The sequence below is a fragment of the Oncorhynchus nerka genome, linkage group LG27 (genome assembly GCF_034236695.1).
Source record: "Oncorhynchus nerka isolate Pitt River linkage group LG27, Oner_Uvic_2.0, whole genome shotgun sequence".
NCBI lineage: Eukaryota > Metazoa > Chordata > Actinopteri > Salmoniformes > Salmonidae > Oncorhynchus > Oncorhynchus nerka.
The window spans coordinates 9,410,684-9,427,896 of record NC_088422.1 but is presented as its reverse complement, the minus strand read 5'-3'; the positions used below and the strand labels follow the sequence as shown (position 1 = coordinate 9,427,896).

The 17,213-nt window shown below is 46.2% G+C and overlaps 1 protein-coding gene across 1 annotated transcript in view; it reads left to right on the top strand.

Annotated features, from left to right (window-relative positions):
• ddr2l (discoidin domain receptor family, member 2, like) overlaps window positions 1-14,473 on the top strand; it is a 72,784-nt gene extending 58,311 nt beyond the window's left edge. Inside the window, exons 8-14 of the mRNA XM_065011125.1 lie at window positions 255-490; window positions 2,158-2,402; window positions 3,664-3,791; window positions 3,924-4,121; window positions 6,708-6,942; window positions 8,694-8,843; window positions 10,460-14,473. Of these exons, the coding sequence (XP_064867197.1) occupies window positions 255-490; window positions 2,158-2,402; window positions 3,664-3,791; window positions 3,924-4,121; window positions 6,708-6,942; window positions 8,694-8,843; window positions 10,460-10,594 (1,327 nt within the window). The 3' untranslated portion in view covers window positions 10,595-14,473. The remainder of the gene's footprint in view (window positions 1-254; window positions 491-2,157; window positions 2,403-3,663; window positions 3,792-3,923; window positions 4,122-6,707; window positions 6,943-8,693; window positions 8,844-10,459) is intronic.
• Window positions 14,474-17,213: the final 2,740 nt, after the last annotated feature.

Sequence of the window (17,213 nt, the reverse complement as noted above, 5' to 3'; positions counted from 1 at the left end):
GCCGAATTCAATGTTGTATTAAATTCTAAATCAAATAGCTAAATGATCCATGGTATGACCATCTTAAAACAAGTCCATATGTTATCTTAGTAGAAACCCAGCCCGGGCCGTTACACCTTAGTGTGTTTTAAGTGTTTTTATAAAACAACTTCAACTGCCCTCCAAGAGATGCTGAGTTTCCTCTTCACTTCAATTCGCTCCTCAATTTATGTGCCTTGGAGAGGGAGGTAGCGATAATGTTTCCTTCGCTAAAGACTGATCCCTGCCTGCATCCCGCCCCAGGCTCCACGCCGTATCCTCGAGGAGGAGGTCACCGTGCGCCTGTCCTCCAGTAGTGACACCATCATTCTGCAGACCCCTCCCGTGCCCCCCCGGGTCTCTCAGATGGACCACCCGTACGAGCGCGTCTTTCTCCTGGACCCTCAGTACCAAGACCCAGCCGGCCTCAGGAACAAGCTGCCTGAACTGTCTCGGAGTGCAGAGACCTCAGGTGAATACCTCTTGCTTTTCTATCTTCCTCTCCTTTCTCCTCCCACCTTCATCTTTCTTTCAATCAAAGGCATCATGTTACTTCTTAGTCCTTATAGTTTGCATGTTGCTGTGACTGTTACTCGCTTCTTACAAATCAACCTGTTGATCATGCCGGCTGCTTCTCTGATTCTCAATATTCTCTGGAATGTTGTATGTTATGCATGCTGATCTGTTGTTCAGACTCTCTCTCTTCTTTACCTTCCAGTCCTCCTCCATATCCCTCTAGCCTCTAGCCCTATGCCTTTATGACCTCTTCCTGACCTCTCGTCATGACCGAAGTCCCCTCTCGTGGTAAGAGATGAAAGGTGTGTCAATGTGAAGACCCGGAATGGCCACCCAATGATAAATGGAAATGTTGAAATGCCAGTGTCTCTTTAAATAGTTTGTATTTCTGTTTTACTATCAGACTATAATATCAGAATGATATAGAAGACTATAGTGGTGGGGATGGGGAATGTCCTCCTTGTCTGATTTGAGGCTATAGTTCCTTCCCCTTCTGTGTTCCTGTCTGGGACTGCCAGGGTCTGTTACTGCCAGGGTCTGTTACTGTCTGCGACTGCCAGGGTCTGTTACTGTTTGGGACTGCCAGGGTCTTTTCCTGTCTGGGACTGCCAGGGTCTGTTACTGTCTGGGACTGCCAGGGTCTGTTATTGTCTGGGACTGCCAGGGCCTTTTACTGTCTGGGACTGCCAGGGTCTTTTCCTGTCTGGGACTGCCAGGATCTGTGCCTGTCTGGGACTACCAGGGTCTGTTCCTGTCTGGGACTGCCAGGGGTTGTTACTGTCTGGGACTGTTTTCATTTCATCCTTAGCTTTATGAGTCTGGCACTGTGTTCAAAATGTAGAGTAGGACTGCTGCTCTAGGATCAGTTCAGCCTTTTAGATCATAATGAACAAGATTACTTGAACAAGGGGGACCTGATCCTAGATCAGAACTCCTACTCTCAGGCCCTGGTTATCATAACAGGCAGGAGCTTAGCACAAACTATCACTCTCTCTTTGTCTCTCCGCCTCCACCTCTCTCCTCCTCCCTTTCCTCATCCTGCTCTTCCTCCTCCTCATCATGTTTTTCCTCCTCCTCATCCTGTTCTTCCTCCTCATCCTGTTCTTCCTCCTCCTCATCATGTTCTTCCTCCTCATCCTGTTCTTCCTCCTCATCCTGTTCTTCCTCCTCCTCATCTTGTTCTTCCTCCTCATCCTGTTCTTCCTCCTCATCCTGTTCTTCCTCCTCATCCTGTTCTTCCTCCTCATCCTGTTCTTCCTCCTATTCATCCTGCTCTTCCTCCTCCTCATCCTGTTCTTCCTCCTCATCCTGTTCTTCCTCCTCATCTTGTTCTTCCTCCTCCTCATCTTGTTCTTCCTCCTTATCTTGTTCTTCCTCCTATTCATCCTGCTCTTCCTCCTCCTCATCTTGTTCTTCCTCCTCATCTTGTTCTTCCTCCTATTCATCCTGTTCTTCCTCCTCATCTTGTTCTTCCTCCTATTCATCCTGCTCTTCCTCCTATTCATCCTGCTCTTCCTCCTCATCTTGTTCTTCCTCCTATTCATCCTGCTCTTCCTCCTCATCTTATTCTTCCTCCTCTTCCTGTTCTTCCTCCTCCTCCCTAATATCCCTGCTCCTCCTCAGCATGTGGTGGGGGCTATGCGGAGCCTGATGTCACCCAGTGCACGCCTCACCAGTGCTTCCAGAGCAGCGTGCCGCACTACGCCGAGACGGACATCGTAAGCCTGCAGGGTGTGACAGGCAGTAACATGTACGCCGTGCCCGCACTCACCGTCGACTCGCTCACCCGCAAGGACATCTCCGTGGCAGAGTTCCCCCGCCACCGGCTGCTCTTCAGGGAGAAGTTGGGGGAGGGGCAGTTTGGGGAGGTGAGGACCTTCCTAGTGTTTATCTTCTTGTTGACGTACACACAGACAACTGCAGATGCCCTCATTCGTTCTTCATGAGCGTTTAAATGTTATATTCTTCAAGAATCAATGAAGGATGTATCAATCCCAGATTGCCCCTTCAACATGTATCCACTGTAGGAAACCACAGAAAAAGGTTGTACTGTGTGTTATATTACCAAACTCTTACCCAAACTCTTTCTCATCGCGCTTTTCTGATTTCAGTCACATAACTGTGTTGTTCATCATGTATTTATCATTACTCCTACATTTATAAACAATTTACTAATCTAATGATGAAAGTATTTTTTCAGTCCCTAATCTAAAGTGAGAGCTACCTAAACGTTTTCATTAGTTTATAAATGTTTTGGGTAATTTCTCACTAAAAGATGGGCAGACATTGGTAGACATTCCTGCTGTACCTGGTGAAAGAACAAGCACACGACACAGGATGTTTAAGGACCTGTAATAATGTAACAGTATAGCTTCCGCCCCTTTCCTCGCCCCAACCTGGGCTCGAACCAGGGACCCTCTGAACACATCAACAACTGACACCCACGAAGCATCGTTACCTATCGCTCCACAAAAGCCTCAAGACCGATTTACGTCACCGATTGAAACGCTATTAGCGCGCACCACTAAATAGCTAGCCATTTCACACCGATTACATATATACATGTGTGAATAATTAGCAAATGTGGAAGTAATGGTTAAGAAATGATAAGCAAACTGTTTGCAAATGATTATAAATTGTAGAGAAGGGGAAACTACTACTTCAAGGTCTCAGAGCGAGTGACGTCACCGATTGAAACGCTATTAGCGTGTACCCCGCTAACGAGCTAGCCATTTCACACTGGTTACATACAGTGGAATAAAATGCTAATTAATTACTTAAAAATCATACAATGTGAATTTCTGGATTTTAGTTTTAGATTCCGTCTCTCACAGTTGAAGTGTACCTATGATAAAAATTACAGACCTCTACATGCTTTGTAAGTAGGAAAACCTGCAAAATTGGCAGTGTATCAAATACTCTGTATATACATGTGTGAATGATTAGCTTAGTAACATTTACAAATTTGGGAGTCATGGTTAATAAATGATAAGCAAACTGTTTGCAAATGATTATAAATGGCTTATTTTTGGACCCTTAAAATAATGTGTTACTGGGCACACGATGAAAAACATACAAATGTTTCAGTCTGTTTGGGGCCTAATGAACATGACCCTGTTCTCTGTGCAGGTCCACCTGTGTGAGGCTGAGGGTCTGCCTGAGTTTCTGGGGGAGGGCGCCCCCCTTCCCGACCGAGACGGACGGCCTGTACTGGTGGCGGTGAAGCAACTGAGGGCAGACGCCACCAACAACGCCAGGTGTGTGTGTTTGTTTATTTGTGTTCACCAGGTGTGTGTGTGTATGAATATTTCCTTTAGTACTCTGTGTGTATGAATAGCTACATTCTGACCTATGGTATTCTAACCCCCAATGCCACCACTCACGCACAGGAACGACTTCCTGAAGGAGATCAAGATCATGTCGAGGCTCAACGACCCCAACATCATCCAGTTGCTGTGTGTGTGTGTGAGCTCAGACCCACTGTGCATGGTGACTGAGTACATGGACAACGGAGACCTCAACATGTTTCTGTCACAGAGAGAGATGGAGAGCACCCTGACCCACGCCAACAACATCCCCGCAGTCAGGTGAGACCCTCCTCCTCTCACCATGCTCCTCTCTCATCCTCCTCTCACCATACTCCTCTGTATCCTCCTCCTCTCATCACACTCCTCTCTCATCCACCTCTCACCATACTCCTCTGTCTCCTCCTCCTCTCATCCTCCTCTCACCATACTCCTCTGTCTCCTCCTCCTCTCATCAAGCTCCTCTCTCATCCTCCTCTCACCATACTTCGCTGTCTCCTCCTCCTCTCACCACGCTCCTCCTCGGTCTCTTCCTCCTCTCACCATACTCCTCTGTCTCCTCCTCCTCTCATCAAGCTCCTCTCTCATCCTCCTCTCACCATACTCCTCTGTCTCCTCCTCCTCTCACCACGCTCCTCCTCTGTCTCCTCCTCCTCTCACCACGCTCCTCCTCTGTGTCCTCCTCCTCCTTTCACCACGCTCCTCCTCGGTCTCTTCCTCCTCTCACCACGCTCCTCCTCTGTGTCCTCCTCCTCCTTTCACCACGCTCCTCCTCAGTCTCTTCCTCCTCTCACCACGCTCCTCCTCGGTCTATTCCTCCTCTCACCACGCTCCTCCTCGGTCTATTCCTCCTCTCACCACGCTCCTCCTCGGTCTCTTCCTCCTCTCACCATGCTCCTCCTCGGTCTCTTCCTCCTCTCACCACGCTCCTCCTCGGTCTCTTCCTCCTCTCACCACGCTCCTCCTCGGTCTCTTCCTCCTCTCAACACGCTCCTCCTCTGTCTCCTCCTCTCACCACGCTCCTCCTCGGTCTCTTCCTCCTCTCACCATGATCCTCCTCGGTCTCTTCCTCCTCCTCGGTCTCTTCCTCCTCTCACCACGCTCCTCCTCGGTCTCTTCCTCCTCTCACCATGCTCCTCCTCTGTCTCTTCCTCCTCTCAACACGCTCCTCCTCTGTCTCCTCCTCTCACCACGCTCCTCCTCGGTCTCTTCCTCCTCTCACCATGCTCCTCCTCGGTCTCTTCCTCCTCTCACCACGCTCCTCCTCGGTCTCTTCCTCCTCTCACCATGCTCCTCCTCTGTCTCTTCCTCCTCTCAACACGCTCCTCCTCGGTCTCTTCCTCCTCTCACCACGCTCCTCCTCGGTCTCTTCCTCCTCTCACCATGCTCCTCCTCGGTCTCTTCCTCCTCTCACCACGCTCCTCCTCGGTCTCTTCCTCCTCTCACCACGCTCCTCCTCGGTCTCCTCCTCTCACCACGCTCCTCCTCGGTCTCTTCCTCCTCTCACCACACTCCTCCTCGGTCTCTTCCTCCTCTCACCACGCTCCTCCTCGGTCTCTTCCTCCTCCCAGCACGCTCCTCCTCGGTCTCTTCCTCCTCTCACCACGTTCATCCTCTCTCCTTTCATCTCACCACGCTCCTCCATCTCTCCTCTCACCATACTTATCCACTCCTCTCTCCTCTCACCATACTTCTCCACTCCTCTCTCCTCTCCTCTCACCATACTTCTCCACTCCTCTCTCCTCTCCTCTCACCATACTTCTCCACTCCTCTCTTCTCTCACCACGCTCCTCCTCTCTCCTCTCCTCTCACCACGCTCCTCCACTCCTCTCTCCTCTCCTCTCACCATACTTCTCCACTCCTCTCTCCTCCCCTCTCACCATGCTCCTCCACTCCTCTCTCCTCCTCCCTTCTCACCATACTCCACCACTCTCAGTCATTCCAACTATACCAGGGGTATTCAAATCCAAGCCTAGAGGTCCAGAGTACGACTTCCGTTTAATGTTCTACCTGATAATTCATTTTACCCACCTGGTGTCCCAGGTCTAAATCAGTCCCTGATTAGAGGGGAACAATGCAAATCTGCACAGCAGTGGAACTGGCTTGGAGGTCCAGATTTGAAACCAATTCTCTCACCCATAGAAATATAGGTCAATGACTCAATATTCTATTACTACTCCCTCACTTCCTCCAATATTCTATTACTACTCCCTCACTTCCTCCAAGATTCTATTACTACTCCCTCACTTCCTCCAACAACATTGTTCTACGTTGTTTTCTTCTTAAGCTAACACATTGGTTCTCTCTCTCTCCGCTATCTCTCCTCTTTCTCTTCGCTATATTTCCTCACTCTTCGCTATCTCGCCTCTCTCTCTCTTTGCTATCTCTCCTCTCTCTCATTTCGCTCTCTCCTCTCTCTCTTCACTATCCATCTTTCTCTCTCTTCGCTATCTCTCCTCTCTCTCATTTCGCTCTCTCCTCTCTCTTCGCTATCTATCTTCTCTCTCTCTCTTTGCTCTCCTCTTTTTATTCGCTATATTTCTTCACTCTTTGCTATCTCGCCTCTCTCTCTCTTTGCTATCTCTCCTCTCTCTCATTTCGCTCCATCTTCTCTCTATCTTCGCTATCTCTCCTCTCTCTCATTTCGCTCTCTCTCTCTTTGCTATCTATCTTTTCTCTCTCTCCGCTATCTCTCCTCTCTCACTTTTTTGCTATCTCTCACTCACTTTTTTGCTATCTCTCGCTCACTTTTTGCTATCTCTCGCTCACTTTTTTGCTATCTCTCGCTCACTTTTTGCTATCTCTCGCTCACTTTTTTGCTCTCTCTCTCTCTCTTTTTTTGCTCTCTCTCTCTCTCTTTTTTTGTAGCTTGTCAGATCTCCTGCACATGTCAGTGCAGATCTCATCCGGCATGCGCTACCTGGCCTCTCTGAACTTTGTGCACCGAGACCTGGCCACACGCAACTGCCTGCTGGACCGCAGACTCACCATCAAGATAGCAGACTTCGGCATGAGCAGAAACCTGTACAGCAGTGACTACTACCGCATTCAGGGGCGAGCTGTGCTGCCCATCCGTTGGATGGCCTGGGAGAGCATTCTACTGGTGAGAAAGCACAATACCTCAGGGTCATTCCGCAAAATTACTCCCTTTTGGGTAGTTAACTTGATGAAAAAATGTAACATTTTATTTCACAAAATGTTACAATTTTGACATGACGAGCATGTTCAACCTCTCAAGAAGTAAAAAAAAAAAAAAGACTATAGTAAGGGCTTATTAAGTGCCAAATAAAGTAACAGGGTTGACTGTCACAGAGTTGACCGTAACATGGCCATAAATCCCCTTGTGACAGTGAGAATGGAAGCGTGTTGGGTGCAACAGGAAGGGGCAATTGAATGCAAGCTTCACAAAAAAATGTAAGGCCCTGGCGGGCTGCCAGTAAAAGCCATTTCCAGCCTGTCTATCTATGGGCAACAATCTTGACCTGTTGTGCTCAGCCCCCTCAGTTTTCCACCACAAAAAACTATGAAATGGGTCATAAAGAGTGGAATCAGCTCACCTGATTTGATAGTATGATTTGACTATAATTTTATATTATATATATATATATATATATTTTTTAAAGGAATAAGTTTCACCATATTAAAAAGATAGTCCAGTTCACGTGACAGGGTTGACTTTAAAATGAGGGGCATGTTGTTGTTTATTTTTTTTTACATTAAAATGATAATCATCTTTAGAAATGTATCACTAATCACATTAAATAAATAATCATCTTCAGAAAGGATTCATTGTAACAAAATAACAGGGCTTCACTATGATGGTGTTGCTCTGAACCAGAGCATGTGAGCTGAGTTGAGCGGTTGGAAATCCAGCTCATTGCTCTGGCGCATCACATCCTTTCCAACCGCTCGTCTAAAAAAACGCTCCACGCTCACAAGTTTAAAATAAACTGCTGCTCCATATTCACTCCATTCATTAAAAGCCCAGTTTAACCAACATCCATCTATTGTTGTGACTACCTGGATCTACCATTTTGGTTTAGAATTATTGAAACCAAACCATATGATTTGAATTAAAACATGAAAAGGTGAATGTGAGAAGTGCACATAATTTCAAATAGGCAAAATTCTTTAAAAAAACATTATTTCACTTTTATTTAAACAGGTAGGCTAGTTGAGAACACCTTTATTTAACCAGGTAGGCTAGTTGAGAACACCTTTATTTAACCAACCACTACTCGCTCCACTCCAGCCCCACTACTCGCTCCACTCCAGATCCACTACTCGCTCCACTCCAGATCCACTACTCGCTCCACTCCAGCCCCACTACTCGCTCCACTCCAGATCCACTACTCGCTCCACTCCAGCCCCACTACTCGCTCCACTCCAGATCCACTACTCGCTCCACTCCAGATCCACTACTCGCTCCACTCCAGCCCCACTACTCGCTCCACTCCAGCCCCACTACTCGCTCCACTCCAGCCCCACTACTCGCTCCACTCCAGCCCCACTACTCGCTCCACTTCAGCCCCACTACTCGCTCCACTCCAGATCCACTACTCGCTCCACTCCAGCCCCACTACTCGTCCTATGCATTAGTACACACCATAGCAAAACACTTATGAAACCCCTCCCCGCTTGTCTAGTTTCTTACGTTTGTTGTCAAATCAATACGACCCAGATAGATCCCGTGGTTGTTGGTGTGAGGTTTAGGGTGAAGTTGGCCCTTGATGCTGATCTTGGGTTAGTTTAGCATTTTCTGCACTAAGAACTAAGGTTAGGATTGGGGGAGGGGAATCTGATTCTAGATCTGTACCTAGGGGAAACTTCACTGTCTGTGTGGTTCCTCTCCAGGGTAAGTTCACCACGGCCAGCGATGTGTGGGCCTTTGGCGTCACCCTGTGGGAGATCTTCACTCTGTGTAAAGAGCAGCCTTACAGCCTACTGTCAGACGAACAGGTCATCGAAAACACTGGCGAGTTCTTCCGGAACCAGGGCAGACAGGTTAGTGATTTTATTTATTTTATTTATTCATTCATTCATTTATACACGGGTGGCAAAAACATTTAAAAGAGAGAAGAGTGGTATCCGGGTGCTGGATTCATCAGTGCATAGGATTAGATGTCATTAGGTAGAGTAACTTAGCTTTGTCTCACATTCAACAACATGTCATTAGGTAGAGTAACTTAGCTTTGTCTCACATTCAACAACATGTCATTAGGTAGAGTAACTTAGCGTTGTCTCACATTCAACAACATGTCATTAGGTAGAGTAACTTAGTGTTGTCTCACATTCAACAACATGTCATTAGGTAGAGTAAGTTAGCGTTGTCTCACATTCAACAACATGTCATTAGGTAGAGTAACTTAGTGTTGTCTCACATTCAACAACATGTCATTAGGTAGAGTAACTTAGCGTTGTCTCACATTCAACAACATGTCATTAGGTAGAGTAACTTAGTGTTGTCTCACATTCAACAACATGTCATTAGGGTAGCGTTGTCTCACATTCAACAACATGTCATTAGGTAGAGTAACTTAGCGTTGTCTCACATTCAACAACATGTCATTAGGTAGAGTAACTTAGCTTTGTCTCACATTCAACAACATGTCATTCTTTTCCATATGGGTAAAATATTATTTAGTCTTGTGCTCAAATTGTTGTCATCCTGCATGCAACGTAAACTCATCCTACATGCAACGTAAACTCATCCTACATGCAACGTAAACTCATCCTACATGCAACGTAAACTCATCCCGCATGCAACGTAAACTCATCCTACATGCAACGTAAACTCATCCCGCATGCAACGTAAACTCATCCTACATGCAACGTAAACTCATCCCGCATGCAACGTAAACTCATCCCGCATGCAACGTAAACTCATCCTGCATGCAACGTAAACTCATCCTACATGCAACGTAAACTCATCCTACATGCAACGTAAACTCATCCTACATGCAACGTAAACTCATCCTACATGCAACGTAAACTCATCCTACATGCAACGTAAACTCATCCTACATGCAACGTAAACTCATCCTACATGCAACGTAAACTCATCCTACATGCAACGTAAACTCATCCTACATGCAACGTAAAGTCCATTATATATCTGTGACTATTATATATCTGTGACTATTATATATCTGTGACTTATATATCTGTGACTATTATATATCTGTGACTATTATATATCTGGGGCTTTTATATATCTGTGACTTATATATCTGTGACTATTATATATTTGGGGCTTTTCTATATCTGTGACTATTATATATTTGGGGCTTTTATATATCTGGGGCTTTTATATATCTGGGGCTTTTATATATCTGTGACTATTATATATTTGGGGCTTTTATATATCTGTGACTTATATATTTGGGGCTTTTATATATCTGTGACTTATATATCTGGGGCTTATATATCTGTGACTATTATTTATCTGTGACTATTATTTATCTGTGACTATTATTTATCTGTGACTTATTTATCTGTGACTATTATATATCTGTGACTATTATATATCTGTGACTTATATATCTGTGACTATTATTTACCTGTGACTTTTATATATCTGGGCATAACAGTAATGTTTTGGCACCCCATTTTTCTTCTAGATCTTTCTATACGCCCCACTGCTCTGTCCTCCCTCTCTATTTGAGCTGATGATGCGTTGTTGGGACCGCGACATCGCCGATCGACCCACCTTCGAGGGGTTGTACCAGGCCTTACGACCACACGTGGTCCAGTGAACTTTGAACCCTGGCACAACCAACGGGCTGTCCTGAGTGAGAGGTCTATTTAGCCTGAATTCTCTTCTCTTAACCCCTCTGACTGACAGACAGATGGACAGACGGACAGGCAGGGAGACAGACAGCGGGGAGGACTGGAAGAGGATGCAGCGATGTTGTCATTTTAAGAGAGCAGGAAGTGGGTTGAGGTTATCACTTCCAGAATGTGGACCACTTCTTTCATATTTCACATTCTTCAGTGATGGACTTTAATCATTTGAAATCCATGAAAAAAAGCTCTCACCCTTTTTGTCTGTTGATGGTTTGTGTAAATTGAATTCTGTTCATCCATCTTTATACAGTATGTTGTGTTTTCACATGTTGATGTTGTATGGTAGGCCTACCAAAGAAAACATAATGTCCCTAATACCTGGCCTAGTAAGAAATGGACAACTGGACAAATGCTTTTGTCTTGAGGTTCTGTGTTTTGGTGTGTAAAGCACTGCTGCCTGGTCGTCTTCCATTGATCCATTGTTCCTTTTATTAACCCCACACTGGACTATGATCATGTTGATTTGTTTGACTCAGATTTTATTGATCTTTTTGAATATGAATGTTCTATAGGACAGTTTGGATAAGGCCTTTGGCTAAAGCAGAACTACTGTCATAGCTAGAATAGGACCCTAACCCTCTGACCCTAAGCCTCTGACCCTAACCCTCTGACCCTAACCCTCTGACCCTAACCCCCTGACCCTAAGCCTCTGACCCTAACCCTAACCCTCTGACCCTGACCCTAACCCTCTGACCCTAACCCTCTGACCCTAACCCTCTGACCCTAACCCTGCTTTAGAGGGGGTTGGGGAGCCACAATGGACTGATGATGAGGAATAGAAAGCACTGTCCCCTTGGAGATGTCTAACGCAAGGCACTGTCCCCTTGGAGATGTCTAACGCAAACTGTGCAGCCTTATCAGATAGCATTAAAGCTAGTTAGCATTATTAGATGTCATTAGCTATCCCCTACAGAGATGCAGTCTTCTGGATTGAGTAGCTGGAGGCTGGTTAGCGTTGGTCCAGGGGCGTTTGTGCGCGTTCCAGTGGAGGAACACGCACTGACGGTGACGTTGACCAGAGCTAGAAGCTGGACAACGGTGACGTGGACCAGAGCTAGAAGCTGGACAACACTCTTTACGAGTATACAGTAGCTAGCATGTTGCTGTGGCCAAGCCTCTGACCATACAGTAGCTCGCATGTTGCTGTGGCCAAGCCTCTGATCACACAGTAGCTAGCATGTTGCTGTGGCCAAGCCTCTGATCACACAGTAGCTAGCATGTTGCTGTGACCAAACAGCTGTTGTGTTCACAGCTCCGCCTTCAGAAGAATTGAGCCATAGCAATAGAATTACTGCTGTACATCCCTGTTCTAGGGAACAGGGAAGTTACTGCTGTACTTCCCTTCGCCTGTTCTAGCACACATATTTCTATGATTGTAGCTGGCTTGCATAGAATTCATTCTGAGTTGCAGGGGATTGAAATGAAGGTTAACCTTAATTGTGGTTGTAAATATAACTGAAAAGCGATCTCTGTGTAGATGTCACATGTCCATTGGGTGATCAATCGATATTGTCATGTTAGTGTAAAAGTTTTAAAAAGCCAAGTTTGACTTTTTTTGTTATTTCAAAACATTATCCCCCCCCCCCCCTATTTTAAGTACATTTATTTGTATTGCTGCATCCTCTGTTGCCACAATATCTGAGTGAATGAACAGGCATCAAGTGTTTAAAAGTGGCTGACACCAAAGATCTCAACATTGAAATCAGCTTCTGACATTTCTTGTGTTGTCATTGTTAAGGTTATTAACATTAATGTCGATGTGTTGTGTTGTTCACCTGTACTGTATCTGATGCTTCACGGTGTGTCTGTGTCTGCTGGGAGGAGGGGCTCTGCTGAGAGGAGGGCTCTGCTGAGAGGAGGGGCTCTGCTGAGAGGAGGGCTCTGCTGAGAGGAGGGCTCTGCTGAGAGGAGGGGCTCTGCTGAGAGGAGGGGCTCTGCTGAGAGGAGGGGCTCTGCTGAGAGGTAGGGCTCTGCTGGGACGTAGGGTTGTGCTGGGAAGAGGGGCTCTGCTGGGAAGAGGGGCTCTGCTGAGAGGAGGGCTCTGCTGAGAGGAGGGCTCTGCTGAGAGGAGGGGCTCTGCTGAGAGGTAGGGCTCTGCTGGGACGTAGGGTTGTGCTGGGAAGAGGGGCTCTGCTGGGAAGAGGGGCTCTGCTGAGAGGAGGGCTCTGCTGAGAGGAGGGCTCTGCTGAGAGGAGGGGCTCTGCTGAGAGGTAGGGCTCTGCTGGGACGTAGGGTTGTGCTGGGAAGAGGGGCTCTGCTGGGAGGAGGGGCTCTGCTGAGAGGAGGGGCTCTGCTGGGAGGAGGGGCTCTGCTGAGAGGAGGGGCTCTGCTGAGAGGAGGGGCTCTGCTGGGAGGAGGGCTCTGCTGGATGTGTTATGTGTATGTTTGACATTCCACGGAGCACTGGGGGAAGTGGTTCAACTTGAAGTGTGTTTACATGCCCCGTTGTTGTGCAGTACAATCTGCAACGCATGGAGAGGGGAGGGAGGGATGAAGGGGGAGAGAGAGATGTAAAAGAAACCACTAAACTCAATATCCCAGAGGTCTTTGCTGAAGTGAGCCTGTGTTAGCTAATGTTCGTTGGTAAAGATGAATCCCTTAATGCTGGTCCAGACAGAGTAAATCGTGTTTTTTTGTTTTCCATTGGTTGGTTTTGGATAGAAGAAAGCGGATTATTGACCCGAGCTCTGTAACACTTCCTCTCCGGAGTGGCTTTCTCCACTTTTTTGGTTGCCATGGAAGCACAACTGTGGTAAAGGAGGTTTTGAGGGAAAGGTTGGATTGAGCCTGTGTGCATGTGGCAGTCTGCTAGACTTAGAGTCTCTGTACTGCGTGTTTGTACGAGTGTGAAAACCCAAAAGGGTTTAGTGTTTGAATGCATAACGGGTGGTAATGACTGGTTGGTTTGGTGTTTGAATGCATAACGGGTGGTAATGACTGGTTGGTTTGGTGTTTGAATGCATAACGGGTGGTAATGACTGGTTGGTTTGGTGTTTGAATGCATAAGGGGTGGTAATGACTGGTTGGTTTGGTGTTTGAATGCATAAGGGGTGGTAATGACTGGTTGGTTTGGTGTTTGAATGCATAACGGGTGGTAATGACTGGTTGGTTTGGTGTTTGAATGCATAATGGGTGGTAATGACTGGTTGGTTTGGTGTTTGAATGCATAAGGGGTGGTAATGACTGGTTGGTTTGGTGTTTGAATGCATAACGGGTGGTAATGACTGGTTGGTTTGGTGTTTGAATGCATAACGGGTGGTAATGACTGGTTGGTTTGGTGTTTGAATCCATAACGGGTGGTAATGACTGGTTGGTTTGGTGTTTGAATGCATAAGGGGTGGTAATGACTGGTTGGTTTGGTGTTTGAATGCATAAGGGGTGGTAATGACTGGTTGGTTTAGTGTTTGAATGCATAACGGGTGGTAATGACTGGTTGGTTTGGTGTTTGAATGCATAAGGGGTGGTAATGACTGGTTGGTTTGGTGTTTGAATGCATAAGGGGTGGTAATGACTGGTTGGTTTAGTGTTTGAATGCATAACGGGTGGTAATGACTGGTTGGTTTGGTGCCAGGTGATAGAGGACACTCTGATTTTTCTCTTTTCTATTCATCGCTTCAGTTTAGAAACTCTTCTCATACATACGTGGCTGACTTGTACATAGTGTAGTCAGAGTAGATTTGTATAGTAATATATTGGGTGCTGAGGAGAAGATTCCAGCCCCATGACAGTTTTCCTCTGATCTTTTCTTTCTCTTTGTTTCTTATATTAAAATCAAACTTGACAAACGGTATCGTGTCTTTTTTTTTTATCATAAAAAAAATTAATATATGTTTTCAAAGTGAGAGAAACAAAGGAAATACATTCACATGAGCACTGCAACGCGTTCTCCACCCATGCTCTACCAAGGGTTTCCAGCACACAGCTTTGACCAGAGGATGCGAGCGGAGCTGGGGTGGAGCGAGGAGCGCAGCATGTGTAAATGTGAGCAGATTGAACTTATTTGTTAGTGTCTTTCTCTCCCGTTCAAATTTAGCTCCAATACCACCTAGCCACGAGCTCTGGTCATGCTCTGGTCATGCTCTGCCCAGCATTTTTCACTTCCTTCATCACTGTTCTTTTAATTAGACCTATTGTTGTATTTATTCAGCCTACCACCCCACTACCCCACCACCACCCCCACCCCACCACCACCCCACTACCCCACCCCACCATCCCCCACCCCACCATCCCCCACCCCACCACCCCACCACCCCACTACCCCACTACCACCCCACCACCACCCCACTACCACCCCACTACCCCACTACCACCCCACTACCCCACCACCACCCCGCCACTAATGTGCAGAGGTGTTGAATATGAGTCAAACAAGAAATAGGTCACCGCCTATTGTGTTAATTGATGATAAGACAACCAATGAGCCCACGCAGCAGCATCAGAGACGTTTGGGATTCTATATAGGCTGTTGTTTAATAAAAGAGGAGTGCTAAAGTTGTCAATGAACTGTTAAGATGTGAGAGCAACAGGGCCACAGTTATAATTAAAGCATCTGATCATCAATGGATTAGAGATAAAAAGCTGTTTTTTTTTATGCAGTGGCCACATAGCCTTATCACCTAGGTAGGCCACATAGCCTTATCACCTAGGTAGGTCACATAGCCTTATCACCTAGGTAGGCCACATAGCCTTATCACCTAGGTAGGCCACATAGCCTTATCACCTAGGTAGGCCACATAGCCTATCACCTAGGTAGGCCACATAGCCTATCACCTAGGTAGGTCACATAGCCTTATCACCCAGGTAGGCCACATAGCCTTATCACCCAGGTAGGCCACATAGCCTTATCCCCTAGGTAGGCCACATAGCCTATCACCTAGGTAGGCCACATAGCCTATCACCTAGGTAGGCCACATAGCCTATCACCTAGGTAGGCCCTTGTTTAGTAGCCTACGACATGTTGTTGAAATGTTGAAGCTTCTTACGATAGCCTACTTCAAAACCAAATGGTACATAGACACAATATTAGATGGGGTGTTTGTTAAATGATCCATTTGAAATGTAAAAAAAAAAATGAATGGAGCAAATTTGGACCTGCAGTGGGGGGTTTTTCGGAGGTGAGAGCGGTGCGATTTTTACCTGCCACTTTGTGAGCGATGTGATTTCCAACCACTCACCTCGCTCACATACTCTGATCCCCATGTAAACTATAACCTTGGCTTTCTTGTGTATTTTACAGCTTGTTTCTAGGCTTAAACATTGCGGAGTTATGCATCCTCTACATTTATATAATCCGTGTTTGGCATGCTGGCCCATGTTGACTTCAATGCTTGTGTCAAGTTGGCTTGATGTCCTTTGCGGGGTGAACCATTCTTGACACACATAGGAAACTGTTGAGCAAGAAAACCCCCAGAAGCGTCACAGTTCTTGACACACTCAAACCGGTGCGCCTAGCAGCTACTACCCTATTCAAAGGCACTTAAATCTTTGAATGGCGCACATACACAATCCATGTCTCAATTGTCTCAAGGCTTAAAAAATCATTCTTTAACCTGTCTCCTCCCATTCATCTACAGAGAGATGCTATGCTACTAGCCTCATGCCATGAATATGCATAGCCATCTTGAGACAACTCCAATATAGTGTTTTTTTCTCAAAGTTGTCACGTGTCCTACTTATACCAGTACACGTGTAACAACTTAAGCATTATGAAACTTCTTTTCGATCAAATAAATCTCACGTAGCAAATAAACCATCATCTTTTTTGTTGTTGACTAAAGTCAACACTCTCATTGACCTCCATAGGACAACTTGCTTGGTGGGTCGACACAACGCCGTCCACTGGATGGAGACAGATTCTCCGCTGAGTTGGGCCTCTCTTCTTCTTCCTCTCTGACTCATGTCAGAGGAGGTTGGTGGCACCTTAACTGGGGAGGACGGGCTCGTGGTAATGACTGGAGTGGGAATTAGTGGAATGGTATCAAATACATCCAACACATGACTTCCATGGTTTCCATGGTTTCCATGGCTTCCATGTGTTTGATGCCATTCCATTCGCTCCGTTTCAGCCATTATTATGAGCTGTCCTCCCCTCAGCAGCCTCCCGTGGACTAAGTGTTGTATTTACATTAGCCTAGGTTTGTTCTCAACCACTTCTTATGCTTAGTGTAGACGAACGGCTGTGTTAATGATTTGCTGAGCAACCGAGTTGCTGGGCCTGGTTTTAGATAGAGCTCTGAGATTCGGCTGAAAATATCTAGTAGCATTTTCAGAAATGCTTCAAAAAGGTAGCACATTGTTGGTTCTTTATTGGCACCTGAAAGCGATAAATTATACATTTAATCAAAACTGTTGCACATACAAACTTATTCACTTTATGAATGCTGTAGTCTTGTTATTATCCGACGTCTGGTATGTGGTTCTCGGTAAAGGCTGAACGGATCACGACGAGAGGTGAGGAATGTGTTGTGTACCTCCAATCAAGTGGATTTTTAGAAGTATCATCGACATTGGTGTCATATTTATGGGACG